This window comes from Sarcophilus harrisii, chromosome 2, assembly GCF_902635505.1.
Source record: "Sarcophilus harrisii chromosome 2, mSarHar1.11, whole genome shotgun sequence".
Classification (NCBI taxonomy): domain Eukaryota; kingdom Metazoa; phylum Chordata; class Mammalia; order Dasyuromorphia; family Dasyuridae; genus Sarcophilus; species Sarcophilus harrisii.
The window spans coordinates 393,604,383-393,620,006 of record NC_045427.1 but is presented as its reverse complement, the minus strand read 5'-3'; the positions used below and the strand labels follow the sequence as shown (position 1 = coordinate 393,620,006).

General features: G+C 40.5%; 2 protein-coding genes across 3 annotated transcripts in view; one reads left to right on the top strand and one right to left on the bottom strand.

The window, feature by feature from the left end:
* The window catches only part of CCNJL (cyclin J like), a 50,908-nt gene extending 44,473 nt beyond the window's left edge, over window positions 1-6,435 (top strand). For both annotated transcript variants that reach the window (XM_031953620.1, XM_031953621.1), the window contains exons 4-6: window positions 630-929; window positions 3,050-3,209; window positions 4,118-6,435. In XM_031953620.1, coding sequence (XP_031809480.1) covers window positions 630-929; window positions 3,050-3,209; window positions 4,118-4,550 — 893 coding nt within the window. In that variant the 3' untranslated portion in view covers window positions 4,551-6,435. The remainder of the gene's footprint in view (window positions 1-629; window positions 930-3,049; window positions 3,210-4,117) is intronic.
* A 6,225-nt stretch (window positions 6,436-12,660) lies between these two features.
* Window positions 12,661-15,624, bottom strand: part of FABP6 (fatty acid binding protein 6) — a 95,456-nt gene continuing 92,492 nt past the window's right edge. The window contains exon 5 of the mRNA XM_003756781.3: window positions 12,661-12,783. Within this exon, the coding sequence (XP_003756829.1) occupies window positions 12,730-12,783 (54 nt within the window). The 3' untranslated portion in view covers window positions 12,661-12,729. The remainder of the gene's footprint in view (window positions 12,784-15,624) is intronic.

Below are 15,624 nucleotides of genomic sequence, written 5' to 3'. Positions count from 1 at the left end.
TTCCTTATCAGTAAGCCCAGGGCAAAAATATTTATACTAGTAGCAACATGACCTCGTAGAGAGCTGACCTTGGAATCAAGACCACCATGATTCAAATTCCCTTCTTCCAAGTGCTGGCTGTGTACAAGTCAATGCCCCAGGTGACCCTCAGGGATTATTAAGTTGCCAAAAAAGGTACAGATCTGCATTGGTTGAGAAGGCTCTCCACCTGCAGTTTTCTATCCTTATGAAGTCATAAGGTGGGCCTGGCTGAGGAAGTACCTAAGTGCATGTGTGTGTGTGTGTGTGTATACACACACAATAACATGCAGTTCCTGCCCACGTTTTTGGCTACCTGGGGCAGATATTGGACAGGATTTCCATTTTCTATGGTTTCTGGAAATGTGTTGGAAGGTGAAGAGGTGATAGGGACTTTCTGGAAGCATATAACAGTAATTTTCCTAGCAAGCATTCTCAAATTAAACATTCCAGGTGGGTGTTCCTCATGTTTTTTCCCTGTCTTTCCTGCTATAACATGAACTCATTTTAAAGCCATTTCTTGGGCATTTCATGGCCTCTCTGGACATTAATGAGTCTTCACTATGGGACAGTTTCAGACACTTTCTTGTCTTTCTTTGTCCCTTCCCCAGGTAAATTTGAAGAGAAGGAGGACCGAGTGCCAAAACTGGAACAGATGAACAGCTTGGGCCTCCTATGCAACCACCAGCTGGTGCTGAGTAAGAAGGAACTTCTCCAGACAGAGCTGCTCCTCCTGGAAGCTTTTGGATGGAACCTCTGCATGCCGACCCCAGCCCACTATGTGGATTACTACCTCTTGTTCTCTCTTGGGGAGAAGGACCTCTGCAACAACTGGCCCATCTTCTCTTTCTCGAAAACCAAAGGTTTCTTGGAGAAATATGCCCACTACTTTCTGGAAATCTCATTACAAGGTAGGGAGATGACTGCCCACCTAGGGGCTGGGAGAACACCAGGGGATTGACACAAGCCTTCTGTCCCAGGTGGAGGTGGAGCCCTGAGATAGTAGCCAGAATAAAGAGTCAGTGTGTAAATAGGGAGTCCCAAATTTCTGCAATACCCTGGTTCTTTGGACTCTCCCATTTAAATGAAAGTTTATTGAATGTTTGCTAATGTTTCTTCCAGCTCTGACTTGTGATCCCAGCTGACTTTGGGCAAAAACCACTTCGTTTTGGGGGTCTTGATTTCCTCACCTGTAAATTAAGAAAGTTGGTATAGATCTAAATCCTAAGTTGATTCTGCTTTGAAGGAGAGGTCAAAAGCAAGAGAGTTGACAGAATTAGTAAAAATCATTTCAGGAGACAAGACAGGAATTGTTTTTAATTTAATAGCTTTTGTTCATCAGTTCTCTCTAGAGATAGAGAAACATTTTTCATTATGAATTCTTTGGAATTGTTGTGGATTGTTGTCTTGATAAGAATAGCTAATTTTCACAGTTAATCATCTTTGTGTGATATTGCTGATACTAGGTAGAATGTTCTGCTTCTGCTCACTTCACTTTGCATTAGTTCATATGAATCTTCCATGTGTTACCTTCATTTTCAAGTACAGCCCACCCAATGACCCATCCCTCTTAACAAAGATGAAAAACTAAGAGAAAAATCACTCAATTACCAACACATCAACCAAGTGACAATATATGCATTATTTTACATCTCTATGCCCTCCATCTCTGCATAGAAGGGGAGAAAGGTACATTTTCTGACCTTCTCCAAGGCCAAGTTTGATCATTATTATCACAAAGCATTCCATCTTTTATTCTTAACATTTGTTTTGTTGAGGTCAGTGAGTATATTGTTTTTCTGGTTTTGCTAACTTGTTTTGATTTTTTCATTGACTCATGTAATATTCCCCATGATTCTCTAAATTAGTTATATTCATCATTTCTTACAGCATAGTAAGAGTGCATTATATTTTATCTACCACAATTTGTTTAGCTCTCAATTCTTTACTAATACAAAAAGTACTGCTGTAAATATTTTGGTATTTAGGACCTTCCATTCTGTCTTGAACCTCCTTGAGTTTCTCACTTAGCAATGGGATCTCTGGGTCAATTATTATGGATATGTTTATAATTTTTTCTAGCATTAGTCCAGATAGGTAGCATCATCTCTAATAAGCAGAGCACTCCTGTGAATTTTTTAAAATTCACTTAAAGGGGCCATCCATTCAATCCCAGAAAGCAATTTCTCAAATATCTGTTTAAAAAATAAATGTTATGTATACTTATTATGTATCTAAGTTATATTTTAATATATTTAACATCTACTGGTCATCCTGCCATTTAGGGGAGGGAGTGAGGGGGGTAAGAGGTGAAAAATTGGAACAAGAGGTTTGGCAATTGTTAATGCTGTAAAGTTACCCATGTATATATCCTGTAAATAAAAGGCTATTAAAAAAAAAATTTAAAAAAATAAATAAATAAATGTTAGAATATTAGAGACACACATTAGAACTCTATTATTCCATAATTAAGACAAGGAGAAAAAGCTCAATTATGAACCAGAAGACCAAGTCTTACCGTATTTGAAAGCAGCCCTTTCTCAAATCAAAAGGAAAAGGGATTTCTTCCTCCACCTGCCTGATGGAGCTTGAAATTGTTCGAAAGGCACAAAGATTTTTTGTTTCTCAGGATTAGCGCTTGTTTCTTATGAAATGTAGCCAAAGGGGGTCAGAGAGCTTTAAAGCCATTGGACCCTTGTCCAAAGTCAACAAAAGAAAAAGCTCTGAAAAGAAAGCAGTTCTGAGGTTTTTGGTACTTCAGGGTTGATGTAGGCAACAAGTATGACACAATTTGCTGGTTTGCTCCAGCTTCATGAGATCAAGAAACTGAGGTAGAACTAAGATAAAAAGGGTGGAGCTCCACCTGGAGCCGTGAACTGCTTTGGGCAGGTAAGGTCCCATTGCTCACCTGTTCCTTCAGAGGAGAGATCTGAGTTGACCAGTCATAAGGTAGCCCCTTAGACGTAAAGGGAAAATTGAATTTTTATGAAGACATTTTTCTTCATTCTCTTAATCTTAACTTCTCTTTCAGATCATATTTTTCACAGCTTCCCACCATCTATGGTAGCTGCAGCCTGCATTGGGGCCTCTAGGATTTGCCTGCAGCTCTCTCCCACCTGGCCCAGAGACCTGGAGAGAATATCACACTATTCTATGGAGCAGATCAGTTCGTGTGTTAAAGTCATGCTGTTGTAAGTCTTACCCCGTATTCCTTGATGCCATGCTAGTCTAGGGGGTCAGTCTGTAGGGGGTCTGTCTAGTTCAGCACACACAATAGCTTTTCACCATTAGAATGATTCCATCCTGCTGTATAGTCTTTGAGTTTTGAGGCAGTCCAGAATGGAGAATGTGTGTGTGTAAAATAAGCACAATAAAAAATAAATTTGCAAAATACTTAGTGTGGAAATGTCAATTAATGCCGCAACTTGGGCAAAGCAAATGTACAGATTGGTTATTATCTAAGTCTTTGATGCTATTTCAAGAGGCCTTGGTATCTCACTGGCTAAATGGGTGAGTGACTGATCACCAAATGATCAGAGAAATCACTGGGGCTACTTAAAAGGTACGAGAGGCAAAAGCCCTCAAAAGAAATTCCCCAGTCACTTGGCTGTGAAGGTAAACTAGATCCCTAGGACCAGTGGTGGACTGGAGAGAGAGTGATAGACTGAGTGGGTGTCCACGGCCCCCTTGCCTACCAGTACTTTCTGAAGGCTTGATCACTTAGACAAGGCTAAGGACTCTGTGCCAGTCTGTGGGGAGGAGAGCTATTCTATAGCTTCAAAGAAGCAGTTCTCTTCTTGAGACAACATGTCTCCTACGAAACTTGGGCGTTGGAAGACCTAGACTATGAACTTTACTAAGGAACTTTATTTTTTTTTAAACCTCGGCCCTTTTATTTCTTTTAAACATGAGTCTCATTTTCCTCATATGTAAAGTGGGAATAATTACGGCTTCCTGCCTCAGAGTTGTCATGAGGAAGGTGCTTTATAATGTAAAAATGTAAAATGCTATTATTCCAGGGCACGGTAGTTTTAAAATACTTAGGTGAAAGTTGGCAATAAAAGTAATCACTTAACTCTCATTTGATTTTTCCCTCCAGGGCTTTTGACAGTGACTTCAAGGATTCCAACAAAGTGAAGAACCAACCACTAACCCTGCAGCCCCAGGTGTTAGTGCCCAGCACACATCAGGCTCCTACCCAGGTGCTCTTCCAACAGCCAGCCTTCCACCACCCCCTGTCCCAGCCCCCAGCTACTCTGCCCCATATCCAGGCCCCTGTGCAAGACTTGTGCTCAGCCTATCGTGACACGCTCCAGCCCCACCAGTCTGGGAGCTTGCTCTCTGGAAGCACCGGCCCCTCTCTGTACCACCCTTATTCTGCCCTCCAGCCTTCAGCCGTCCAGGCTGTCACCATCCCCGGACCCCTCCCCAGACAGATTGGGGCAGAAGCAAGACACTGCATCTCTATGGCCTATGGGAGTAGCTACTTCAGTGGACATCATTCATTCCCAGCTGGATGTTTTGACAGATAAAGTAAAGCCTCTCCAAGCTCGAGGCCTGAGTGGAAGAAGGAACAAACAGGGGAATCTCATGTTGCTTGGGCCTTCAGCTGCAGAACTTGGTTATTTTTTTAAGGCCCTTCTCCCCAGGGTCTTGTTGAAGCACTGACTTAGGGGACTATTGCCCTTTTTAAAACTGTGAGAGTGGAAAAATGCAATAACATACCTCACCAAGAACATTTCCTTCTGAAAACCTGGTTGTATAGAGATGGCTTCCAGTGCAGGGACTCCAGGGAATCAGAAGGACCTGGCTGGTGGCCAGACTACCTGACTCTGGATAGACTACTAGTCAAAGAATATTTCCTGTTTTTATTGTTAAAAAAGACTTTATTTCTTATCAATGGCAGCTATACCACTGTAAAATGACACTGAGAAGTTGTTTGATTCTTCTAGAAAATGCCAAGAATGTTGGTGCAGGTTTTTCTTGGCTTGGATGTCAAATGTATGTTTGTTTCTGTTTTTATTGTTTAGATTTGTCACTGTTTTGTTGTTATCGTTGTTTTAATAGAGAAACACATCTGAATACCTGCCTTCTGGGATTGGGTGGATGGGTCCCTTTTTAACTTTTTTTTTAAACCTCAAATATTGCTCTGCCTTGTAGGTATTTAAAGATGCTGCTGCCTCCTGAAGTGACTTAGCTTTTTTGCTCAGTAAGATGTCTTGTTTACAAATTATATCAGGGATTTAATGTTACTTGAAGGTTACTTAGGAAAAAAAAAAAAATGTTTTGTCTGTGAGTGATGCACTGCCCATAATGCTAAAGTGTTCTAAGTTGAACTATCTTATGGCTTGCTTACTAAAAACTGATAGCTAGACTTTCTTTTTGTCAGAAAAAAAAAGAAATAATTAGCAATTTCTAAGCTTTTTGTAGTTCCAGATGGCCCCTAGACTTTCTGCTAGTGGAGTTTCCCCCGATAATAATCAGCCCCTAGATAAGATCTTTGAAAAGTAGATGACAGTTTTGTCCTCTGCTTCTATATAGGATGAAAACCTGGCCTGGGTTTTTGTTTATATGAAGGAAAGAGATGGAGCATTTGTAAAAATGCAGAGATGTGTTTATTCAAGGGGATGAACGCTGTCAGAACATTTGATGTCAGATTGGTCAGATGGAAAGGGGCAGTATTGGAGAAAGTTGGGATACATCTAGAGGGCATTGATGGGAAGTTTATCAGGAGGGTTGTTCCACAGAGGAAGCCCTGAATCACATTATATCTGACAATATAAACAATGTGCAATAATGTTTTTTTACTCTGACTTATGTGGCCCATGCCCAATGTGTTCTTGGAGGGTTGGGAGGCAAGGTGAGAAAAAAGGTGGGGAAAGGAAAAAATAAGAAGTTGGATGTTGTCCCTCTAGCACCATATTATGGTCCTTTCCTAAAGTAACTTTTAGGAGAAATCAATGACTTGTTTCCAACTTCTTTAAGACTACAACAGCAAAAACCCACCCCACCTTCCACCTTGGTGGGCACCAAAAGTTGGTTTCAATCTAATCTGAATAACTTTTCTTGCATAGAAAAGATGAAGTTTTTAATAAAAGGTAGGTTGAAGGTGGGCGGGGTAGATGAAAACCATAAATATCAAGCAAAAATAAAGCCTTAGAATGATGCAACATTAAGCATTCCTCTTTGGGAAATTTGTTTTTTTCTGATCTGTTTTTATAATTTGAGAGCTTTGTCTGGTCTCTACACTATTTTATTGGGCATCCTCTCAGGGTAACAGGTGTGGAGTTAAGGGCTGACAGCAGAACCCAGCAACCAGCCCCACCTTTTCTTCCCTTTGGTGAAACTCTCCCTCTCTCTTCTGCTTCCCCCACTGGTTCCTGGAGGAAAGCTCCCCACAATAAACGGCTAACTGATTTGTTTTGTCCTGTCTCTTCTTTTCTTACTCATTTAAGAGGCAGAGTCCTCCTACAAGATATGACCATACTATTGCTTTGGTCCTAACCCCGAATCATCAGTCTGAATTTTTGTTTATTTGAAACAAAACCCTCTGGGTTAAGATTTTCCTCTCCTATTTTAGCTGCTATTTACCCTAGTAGTTTACCACAGGCAATATAAAGTGAGATTCTATACTTACTTCATTTAACTGGCATTGAAATTAGAACTGGCAGGGACCTTAGAAAGCCAGTTGTAACATCCTGATTTTACAGATAAGAAACTGCAACCTAGAGTAGTGATTTTCTCAGGGTCACACAGCCAGTAAGTGTCTGAGAGAATTAAAGCCAGGTCTTCCTGACTTCTAGGGGCAGTTTTTTGGGCCTCCCTTCTTAAAGTGTTTGCTTATTGCAAGCCACTTAGGATGAGAGTATGACTGTGAGCAAAGTAAGGTCTTTGCCCCCAAGGAGCTTATTGGGAAGTATAAGAAATAACAGAAAAATATTCTGAGAACTTGAAAAGAGTAGTTGTAACTGAGAGGTTTCCTGGAGAAATTGTTATTTGAGCTGAAACTGTGAAAATCCATATAACATTTGAAATTAGCCTGTCCAAATGAGAACTGAGTGCTAAACATTTTTATATGATAGTGAATTTATTTTCTCAAAATAACCCACTACATCCAGTCTTTGTTTATAACACTCGCTGGCTTAGGAGACTGTGTTTTCCTAGGTCATTTACATGGTCTAGTGATCACAAACGCTTCACTGACTGGTTCCAAATGAATGAGATCCTGTACGGCTCTCTTTGGGTCATACCAGGTGTATTGAGGGCGATTAGACTCGGCCAAATAGAAGAGCAGCTTTGCTGCCTTTTTCTCTTTGTGAATACCTCATACCAGCCAGTTTGGCAAGGGATCGTGGCCAATAAGTCCTCCCCAGTGGCTCTGTTCAGTTTGTGGACAGCTGGGCTCATTCTCAGATTGAGAGGAAGCCCAGTCTTCCCATTCCCAAGAATTCACCAAAGCTCCACTCCACCGCTCATTCTTGGGGGAAAAGATGGGTAGCCCATGTAATTGGCTGTTGGGAGGCTTATTCTTTACGGACTTGGGCAGAGAGACCCCAGGGAAACAGACCTTGAGTTCGGTGATGAGAGAGCCAGTTTGCTGCAAAGGGCATTGATGGGAAGTTTGTCAAGAGGGTTGTTCCACAGATGGAGCCCTAAATCACATTAGCAATGTGGCAGTGCCCAGGAAGCTATTTATCTGACTGCTGGTAAGTGTGCTCCTAGGAAATCCATTTCTATTTAGTAGATCAGAAAGAGGAGAGGGGAAGGGAGGAGGCAAGCCAATTCTTTACTTTTATGATCCCATTTCCATAATGCTGTGTCACATTCGGAACCCAACTGAGACTTATCAACCAGGTACGGTCTTCAGCCCACTCATGCTTAGAATCACTGTAGCATAGAATGGACAGGATTAAAGCAAGTCTAGTCCAATTGGGGATCTATTACAGCAATCTTATTCTACTGGTGAGGAAATTGGACCTCATTTTTCCTATTGGAGCTAAAGTCCTACACAGTCTTATACTACCCAGACCTAGTTTGTTTCTATCCTCCATTATGTTGATCTCAAGGGAGTTCAGAGGGCTGCATCTACCTGGCTATTAAAGCTACTTTTTGTACATAGCATTTCTTGGGGGAACTTTGGAAAAAGTGGAATTATGAATTGAATATTGAACTCGATATCAATCAAAAGGCAGCTCCTGTGTCAAGTGCAAGGAGACAGCCAGACACCCTAATCATTGAGGAAAGTACAGTAGGCTAGATGGAGTTGAGATAGTAAAAAAAAATTCATTCACCTGTGGTCCTCAGTTTTCACATTATTCAACTAAGGGGGTTGACTTGAGTTCTTTCCTAGTCAAAATCCTATGATTTTCCCTGTTTTCTCCATCAAGAAAGCAGCCTCCCCTTTGTTGTCTCAGACTCCCTGCCTGGGTCGTCTGGGAATCTCTGTTGACCCAAACTTCAGCAAATAAAGAATCTCAGAGTTGATCAGTCAGTCCTCTATCAGAATAAATGTTGATTCACTGATCTTCCTGAGGATTCTGAAAGCCCAAAGGGAGCTAGACATCCAAGAAAGGTGTCTGAAGAATTACTAAGGAAAATATAATGGATTCTGCTAATCCAATCACTAGTGTTAATGGGATTTCTAAGGAGAATAATTTACCCACTTTAGCAAAAGAAGCTTTCTCATACATACTTGAAACCATTTCTGAAGCACCAAGTTTGCATACCACCACCTACTTAATTATAAGCAGTGATTGAGGTATTCATTTTAAAATGTCAGCTGTTGAAACTACTGTTTGTAATAGCATTTTGGGGGGGAAGTTTGCAAAAAGTCAAATTGTGAATAGGATATTGATCTCAATATCAAGTCAAAAAGTCCTAGGTTTAAATTCTGCTGACATTCAGCTGTGTGACTCCTTAACTTCCATCTCCGTTTCTTCATCTGTATAATTGCCCGAGAAGCCTAGGATCAAGTGAGATAATTTATGTGAAGTACTATGCAAACTATATAAATGCTAGAATAGTTTTAATGCTTTAATTTATATTAATTTTGCTATATTATTATAGTTTAGGCAAACTTACTGATCAATTAATTTTTGTACTTGTAAAACAATAAAAATTTTCAGTTTCCCCACGGCCCTTCTTTTTTTCGTTTCTATATTACAATATTTTTAAAACATTGAAGGAGAATAGTGCAAGGGGGAAAATGAGATTTGTTTTCATTCTTCCTCACCCTTCAAAGCCATTTTCACCTTGATAAACCTCTAACACTGCCTCAGGATACAATCACATACAGCATCATGGTACTAGAATATAAGTAAAGAAGTTAATTAGAACTCAGCTACCCCCTTATTTTAAGATGAGAAAATAGAACCCAGGTGAGTTCTTTAGATCTATAAGTCTAAAGGTGCTTCTCTTCTTCATAGACGGTAAGAATTGCTAGATCAGCCTTGGAAGCACTTATCTTAGATATCTATACACACAAGCTTAAATATACCTACAACCCAAAGTCTTTTCCCATTTGATAACTCAAAACCAAATGCTTTCCCAGCAAAAGTTTTGGTTTCAAAGGTGTCCAGAATAGGGAATGGAGCCCCACCTGGTGGTCAAGAAGTATCAGCACCTAAGATCACTTTGGCTGGAAAAAAAGATGTGTTCTGGGAGATCGCATATAGGTGTGCAGTTGAAAAATATAATAATAAATAGACTTTAAATTTCTTGTGATAGGAAATAGGGAGCCACTGTAGAATCTTGAGCTTGGGAGTGATAAGATAATTGTTTTAAGATCCTCAAGATCATGTGGCAAGGATATGATATCAGACACTGAGGTCTTTTCTTAAAACTAAACTGACAAGCATTCCAACACTACTGCAGAGAGCACAACTCCGTTGGGCTGGCCACATTGTTTAAATGCCAAATGTATGCTTGCCAAAAAAAAAAAAATTAACTCACATACAGCAAGTGCTCACAATGTAGTCAGAAAAAGTAATACAGGGGATACTCTCGAGGTCTGTCTAAAGAACTTTATTATTATTATATCATATGTTTCATTCATACAGTCCATGTCCAAAATAGGCAGCTATCTCTTTTGCAATCGATAAAACAAGTATCAGATGAAATGATTTGCCTATGATCACAGGAGTTCCTCACAAAAGAATTCTCTGAGCCTTGTGTATTTTGGGAAGTTGATGAAGCCCCCCAATCCTATTAAAGAGGGGTAGGATTGGAGATGGGAAGAAGGGAGAGAAGTTGGGTGGAGAGAGAAGGTTGATAAATTTCCACCCTGCAGTTTGTATTTGTCCTTGTTTCAAAGAAGCAAATTTGAGTTTTTCATCCTAATTACAGCTAACTCTGTTATTTAGAGACTTATTATCCAAGCTCATTATAAGTAATTATTCAATCTGGAGGGGGAAGAACAATGCTGCTGTTTTAATTTAATGCCTACCTAGTTCACTTAATTAGTAATAAGTCTTGGTAGAATGATGAACTTGAGAGGTGGCAAGAAGGACCATTCTTGGGGAAATGAGCCAGAATTGTGGCAGTTCTCAAGATGGGGGGCTAATAGTCAGGTAGCAAAGGACTTTTGAAATCTGGGGCCAAGGATGAATACGCAAGAACATCGTCTTTCCTTGAATTTATGAAGTACATAGAGCATGCTCACATTATCATATTTGTACACTAGAAGAGGAAATTGCCTCAAAGGCAGAAGGTAACTTACCTCTGATTTACCGTCTGAAATAGGTGGTAGAAACAGATCAAATTCTAGCTGTCTGGCTTTGGACAAGTCATCTCATCTGTCTGCCTCAGTTTCCTTATCTAAAATGAGGGTAATAATAGCAACCACTTCACAGAGTTGTGAGGATCAGATGAAGTGAACACATAATACTTTTAATTAGGGAGCTGTCCAGGGCACTGACAGGCAACAGTGAAGTAGGACCTGAAATTTGTAAGACTCCGTGTCCCGAGTTCAAATCTGCCCTCAGAACCTAGTTGTGTGACCCTGAGTAAGTCACTTAACCTTGTTTGCCTCAATTTCCTCATCCATAGAATGAGCTGGAGAAAGAAATGGCAAACTACTCTTTTGCCAAAACAGCAAACAAATGGGGTCATAAAGAATCAGATGCAACTCAAAAAAGAACTAAACAATAAAACTGGGACACTTGTATCTTTGGTTACTCAGTTAATAAATATGGGAGGCAGCCCTTGAACTCAGGTTGCCCCCATCCTTCCCTTTCTATAACCATTTCTGCCTCTTAGGTGGACAGGTAGGGAAATATTATTATCCCCCATTTTACAGATGAGAAAATTGAGGGAAAAGAGGGGTGAGGTAATTTGGCTATAGTACCAGACTAATGGGTACATCCAGGACTTAAAAGTAGATTTCTTGAGTCAGTTTCTTACAATTCATCTAGTCTCAGGGAGAGACAGGAAAGTATTCCTGGAGCCTATAGGCAATTTCCAGAAATCTCCCATAGCGGGTAGGGTCCACACTGGCCTTCCCTTAAGACCAGAATTTAACCACTATTCCCTTCTTTGTCTCTGATCCCCACCCCCACTCCTTAGCCTTTCAGTGTCCTTGTGTTGTTATTTGGCTGACCAGTGTCCCCATTTGGGGTTTTCTTGGCTAAGATACTTGGAATAGTGTGCCATTTTCTTCTCCAACTCATTTTTACAAATGAGGAAACTGGGGGGAAAAGGGTTAAAAGTGGCTTGCCCAGGGTCACACAGCTAGTAAATGTGTGAGGCTGAATTTGAATTCAGGTCCTCTTGACTCCAGACCCGGCACTCTATTCACTTAGCTGCTCCCCCTTATTTGTGTAGCCTTTCCTCATCAGGATGTGAGCTCTCTGAGATCGGGGACTCTCTTTTTGCTTGTATTTGTAGCCCCAGCATTTAATACAAAATCTGGCATATTAACAAATACTTCATGACTGACTGCCTTGGGAGGGTGGAGTAAACCCACAAAGATTCCACCTGGCAAAGATTCATGGGATAAAAGAAAGCAATAGATAAAATCAAAGGGTCAGGCTTCAAATCTTGGCTATATCACATAAGGGACTTTATGCAAAATTCTTAGCCTCTCTGGGCCCCACTTCCCTCCTAAATGAGTTAAGATCCCTTTTAAATCTATAATCCTACAATCCTTTGTGTCTCCCATTTCCTGTGTTCCCTTTTGTTTTCTTCTTCACTGTTCCCCTCACAGTGGCTGAAGTTCCCCATTTTCGTCTTCACTGGGTGTATCTGTCCTGGCTCCCTTTCCCCATTAGTCTAATAAATTCATTCTTGCTTGCAAGGGCCACCAAAGGAAATCACTTTCAAAAATACAAACCAGCTGGGTGCCTTGACCAAAACCAATGACAATGATAGAATTAGACAAAGTGGTACCCCCACCATTCTGGATGAGATTGTGAGATGGTAAGACTTTCTTCCTACTGCCTGATTCTTCCTCCTCCTCCTTTCCTCTACCTTTTAATCCTTCCTGGGAGGGAGGTCCCAGGACAGATGTTCCAACACTATAATGTAATTCACAGAAACCTAAGATCCTCTTCTTGTCCAACCCCAATCCCCTGACACAAGATGTTTCAAGACAACAAAAATTACTGAGTTCTTGAGATCAAGACACTCCCAAATACTGGATGTTTGTGTTTAAAAGTGGTTTTATTTAAACTTTCCTCCTTCTCCTTGCAAGGAGGATTCCAGGATTTTGGCTGCTTAAGACAATTTCTTGCTGACTCTTTCATAGGTCACACCACCGCTAGTGGAAATCTTTAAAAAAAAAAAAAAAAAAAAAAAAAGTTGTTAGAAAGGAGACATCATCACGCATTTAAACATTTAATATGTACCAGGCATAGTGCTAAGTATGGAGTATGTCGTTTCCTCCCCACCCAAACCCAAGGTTTCTGCCCTCCAGGAATTCACATTCCAATGGATGAGACTGCATACCAACAACTATGTATCTAGAAGACAGAGGCCCTATAAGTAGAAGCTGATTTCTTAAGGAAAGCTTGGGGTGGGCTGGAGGTGGGGGGCAGGCAGGATACTAGGAAAGACTGGAGACCCAGATCTAAATCCTGTCTCTGCTGCTTATCAATTCAACTCAATAAAATTAATAAATAAAAATAAAAATCAATTCAATTTAACTTACAAAGTGTCAAGTATAGTGCTAAAGCAAAAGATAGTCCTTCCCCTACGGACTGTAATCTAAGGGGTGGGGGCAGGGGGTGGGAACAACATGCAAATAGATACATACAAATCAAGCTATGTACAGCATAAAATCAAGCTCTTTGACCTTTAATAAGTCACTTTTTTTGTGCCTCAGAGATTTTAACCAGTTACTCAAATCTAAAATCCTTTTTCGCAAAAAGTCTTTGTGATGTTGAAATGAAACTGTGTGGTGAGGGAAAGTAGAAGTACTAGACCTGGAGTTGGGGACCGAGTTTAAGTTCTGGCTCTTGTCACGCTATTAGCTGTGAGAACTTGAGTGAGTCCTTTTACCTCAGTCTCAATTTGCTCTTCTATAAAATGGGGTTTCTACATTTGGCAGAGCTTAGCCCCAGAATCTCACAAATACTGACTTCCAGTTACTTATCCTCTTAATGTCCTCAGGTATCTCTCAGGTTACAGAAAACACAATATTACATGAACCCCTACATTAATGAAAATCTAAGGCCCAGGTTTAAAAAAATGGGAACAATAATTATTGTGAGACTTATATGACCTCACAGGGATTTTGGGGGAAAAAGCACTTTTTAAAATGCAAAGCTCTAAAGAAAAAGAACTATGACTAAATGAGAGAATACTATGCAAGAGTCATTATCATCTTCTGCAGGAATGATTGCTTTCCATATGTCTGCCAAAAGCCCCAGGTCCAAAAAGGCATTGTTTCCTTTGGCAAACAAGGCTTGGAAATGGAGGTGGGCTCTGCATACCTGAACTCTGAGACACAAGGTCATAAAAGATTGTTAGATGCCTCCAGGACCCAGGAAATAGGTCCTTCCTGGGAGGGTTAAATCTTGGAAGTTTCAGTGCATTCTCTTGGACAAATCTGGTTCTGATTCCCCTGGAATCCTAAGAACTGTCCCATAAATTCTAAGAGCCAAGAAGCTCTGGTGAGAACAGCTGATTTCACGCATGTCTCTTCCACTTGCTGGACCTTAGCTTCCTTTTTTATAAACTGAAGGAAATAGACTAAAAGCTCAAAGGGCCTTTTGAGCTCTGACACTTTATAGCTCTGATTCTAGGGAAAAGATTAAGGAGGCACAGTGGTAATAATAATAACTAGCATTTAAATAGCCTTTTAAGGGTTGCAAAGTGTTGTACATATATTATCTCATTTAATCCTCACAATAACCCTATGAAGGAGGTATTATTATCTCTGTTTTATTACTGAAGAAAGTGTGGCTGAAACATGCACCCAAGAGTCATACAGTTAGCGTCTGAGGAGACATTTGAAGCCTGGATTCCTGACTCTCAGTTTACCACTCTGTCCATTAAGTTATGTTGCTTCCCATAGAATGAAAAAATGGCTGGCTTTTGAAGCAGAGAACCCGAGTTCAAATGTAGCTTCTGGTGTTTGCTACCTGGCTAATCCCAACCAAGTTACCTATATATTTTATCATATGTAAAATGAGGAGAGAAGAGGGGAGCTAGACGGTATCATAGTACACAGAGCTCCAGGTCTATAGTTAGAGAAGATTCATCTTCCATGAGTTCAAATCTGGACAAAGCACTTCACACTGTTTGCCTCAGTTTCCTCATCTGTAAAGTGAGCTGGAGAAAGAAATGGCAAACCACTCTAGTAGTTTTGCCAAGAAAACCCTAAATGGGATCACAAAGAGTCAGATATGATTGGATAACTGAACAAAAATGAAGAGAAAGAGGAGACAGATAAGGTTTCTGAGGTCCCTTCTAGTGCCAGATAGATGGTCCTATGATTTCCTTAATCCTGACTCTGATTCTCAAACTGGTGGAACTATGGTATTTTCTTCTACCCCACCCCAGTCTACTAGAGGAATTTTAGGATTTAGATTTGGAAGGAATCTTAGAGATCAACTTCTTAGAGATTCAACCCCCTCATTTTGCAGGTGAGAAAACTAAGACCAAGAGAGAGGAGGTCACACAATCTGCTTAAAGTCACAAAGATGGCAAATTGAAGAGTCAGGTTTGAACCTAATCCTTGGGTTGTAAATCTAGTCTAATTTCTGTGTCCATCAGGCTGTAATCTTTTATCTGACAGGAGCCTCATCCATGATCCTCCCTCATCCCCCTCTCCCAAAACCACTACCAAGGAATCTTCTCAAAGGAACCAGGTAGGGCCAGATGAATACTTGCAACATGGCCTGCTGTCTGCAGGAATATTGAGATCATTTCACAGACCAAGTTCTTCAACCCAAGGTACAACAAAGTAGGCCAATTTGCACTGTTGGTGTTCAGTCATTTCAGTCATGTCCTACTCTTCATGACCTCATTTGGGATTTTCTTGGCCAAAGATACTGGAGTGGGTTCACCATTTCCTTCTCCAGCTTATTTTTACAGATGAAGAAACTGAGTCAGTCAAGTGACTTGCCCAGAGTCACACAGCTAGTAAATCTCATTTGAATTAGGAAT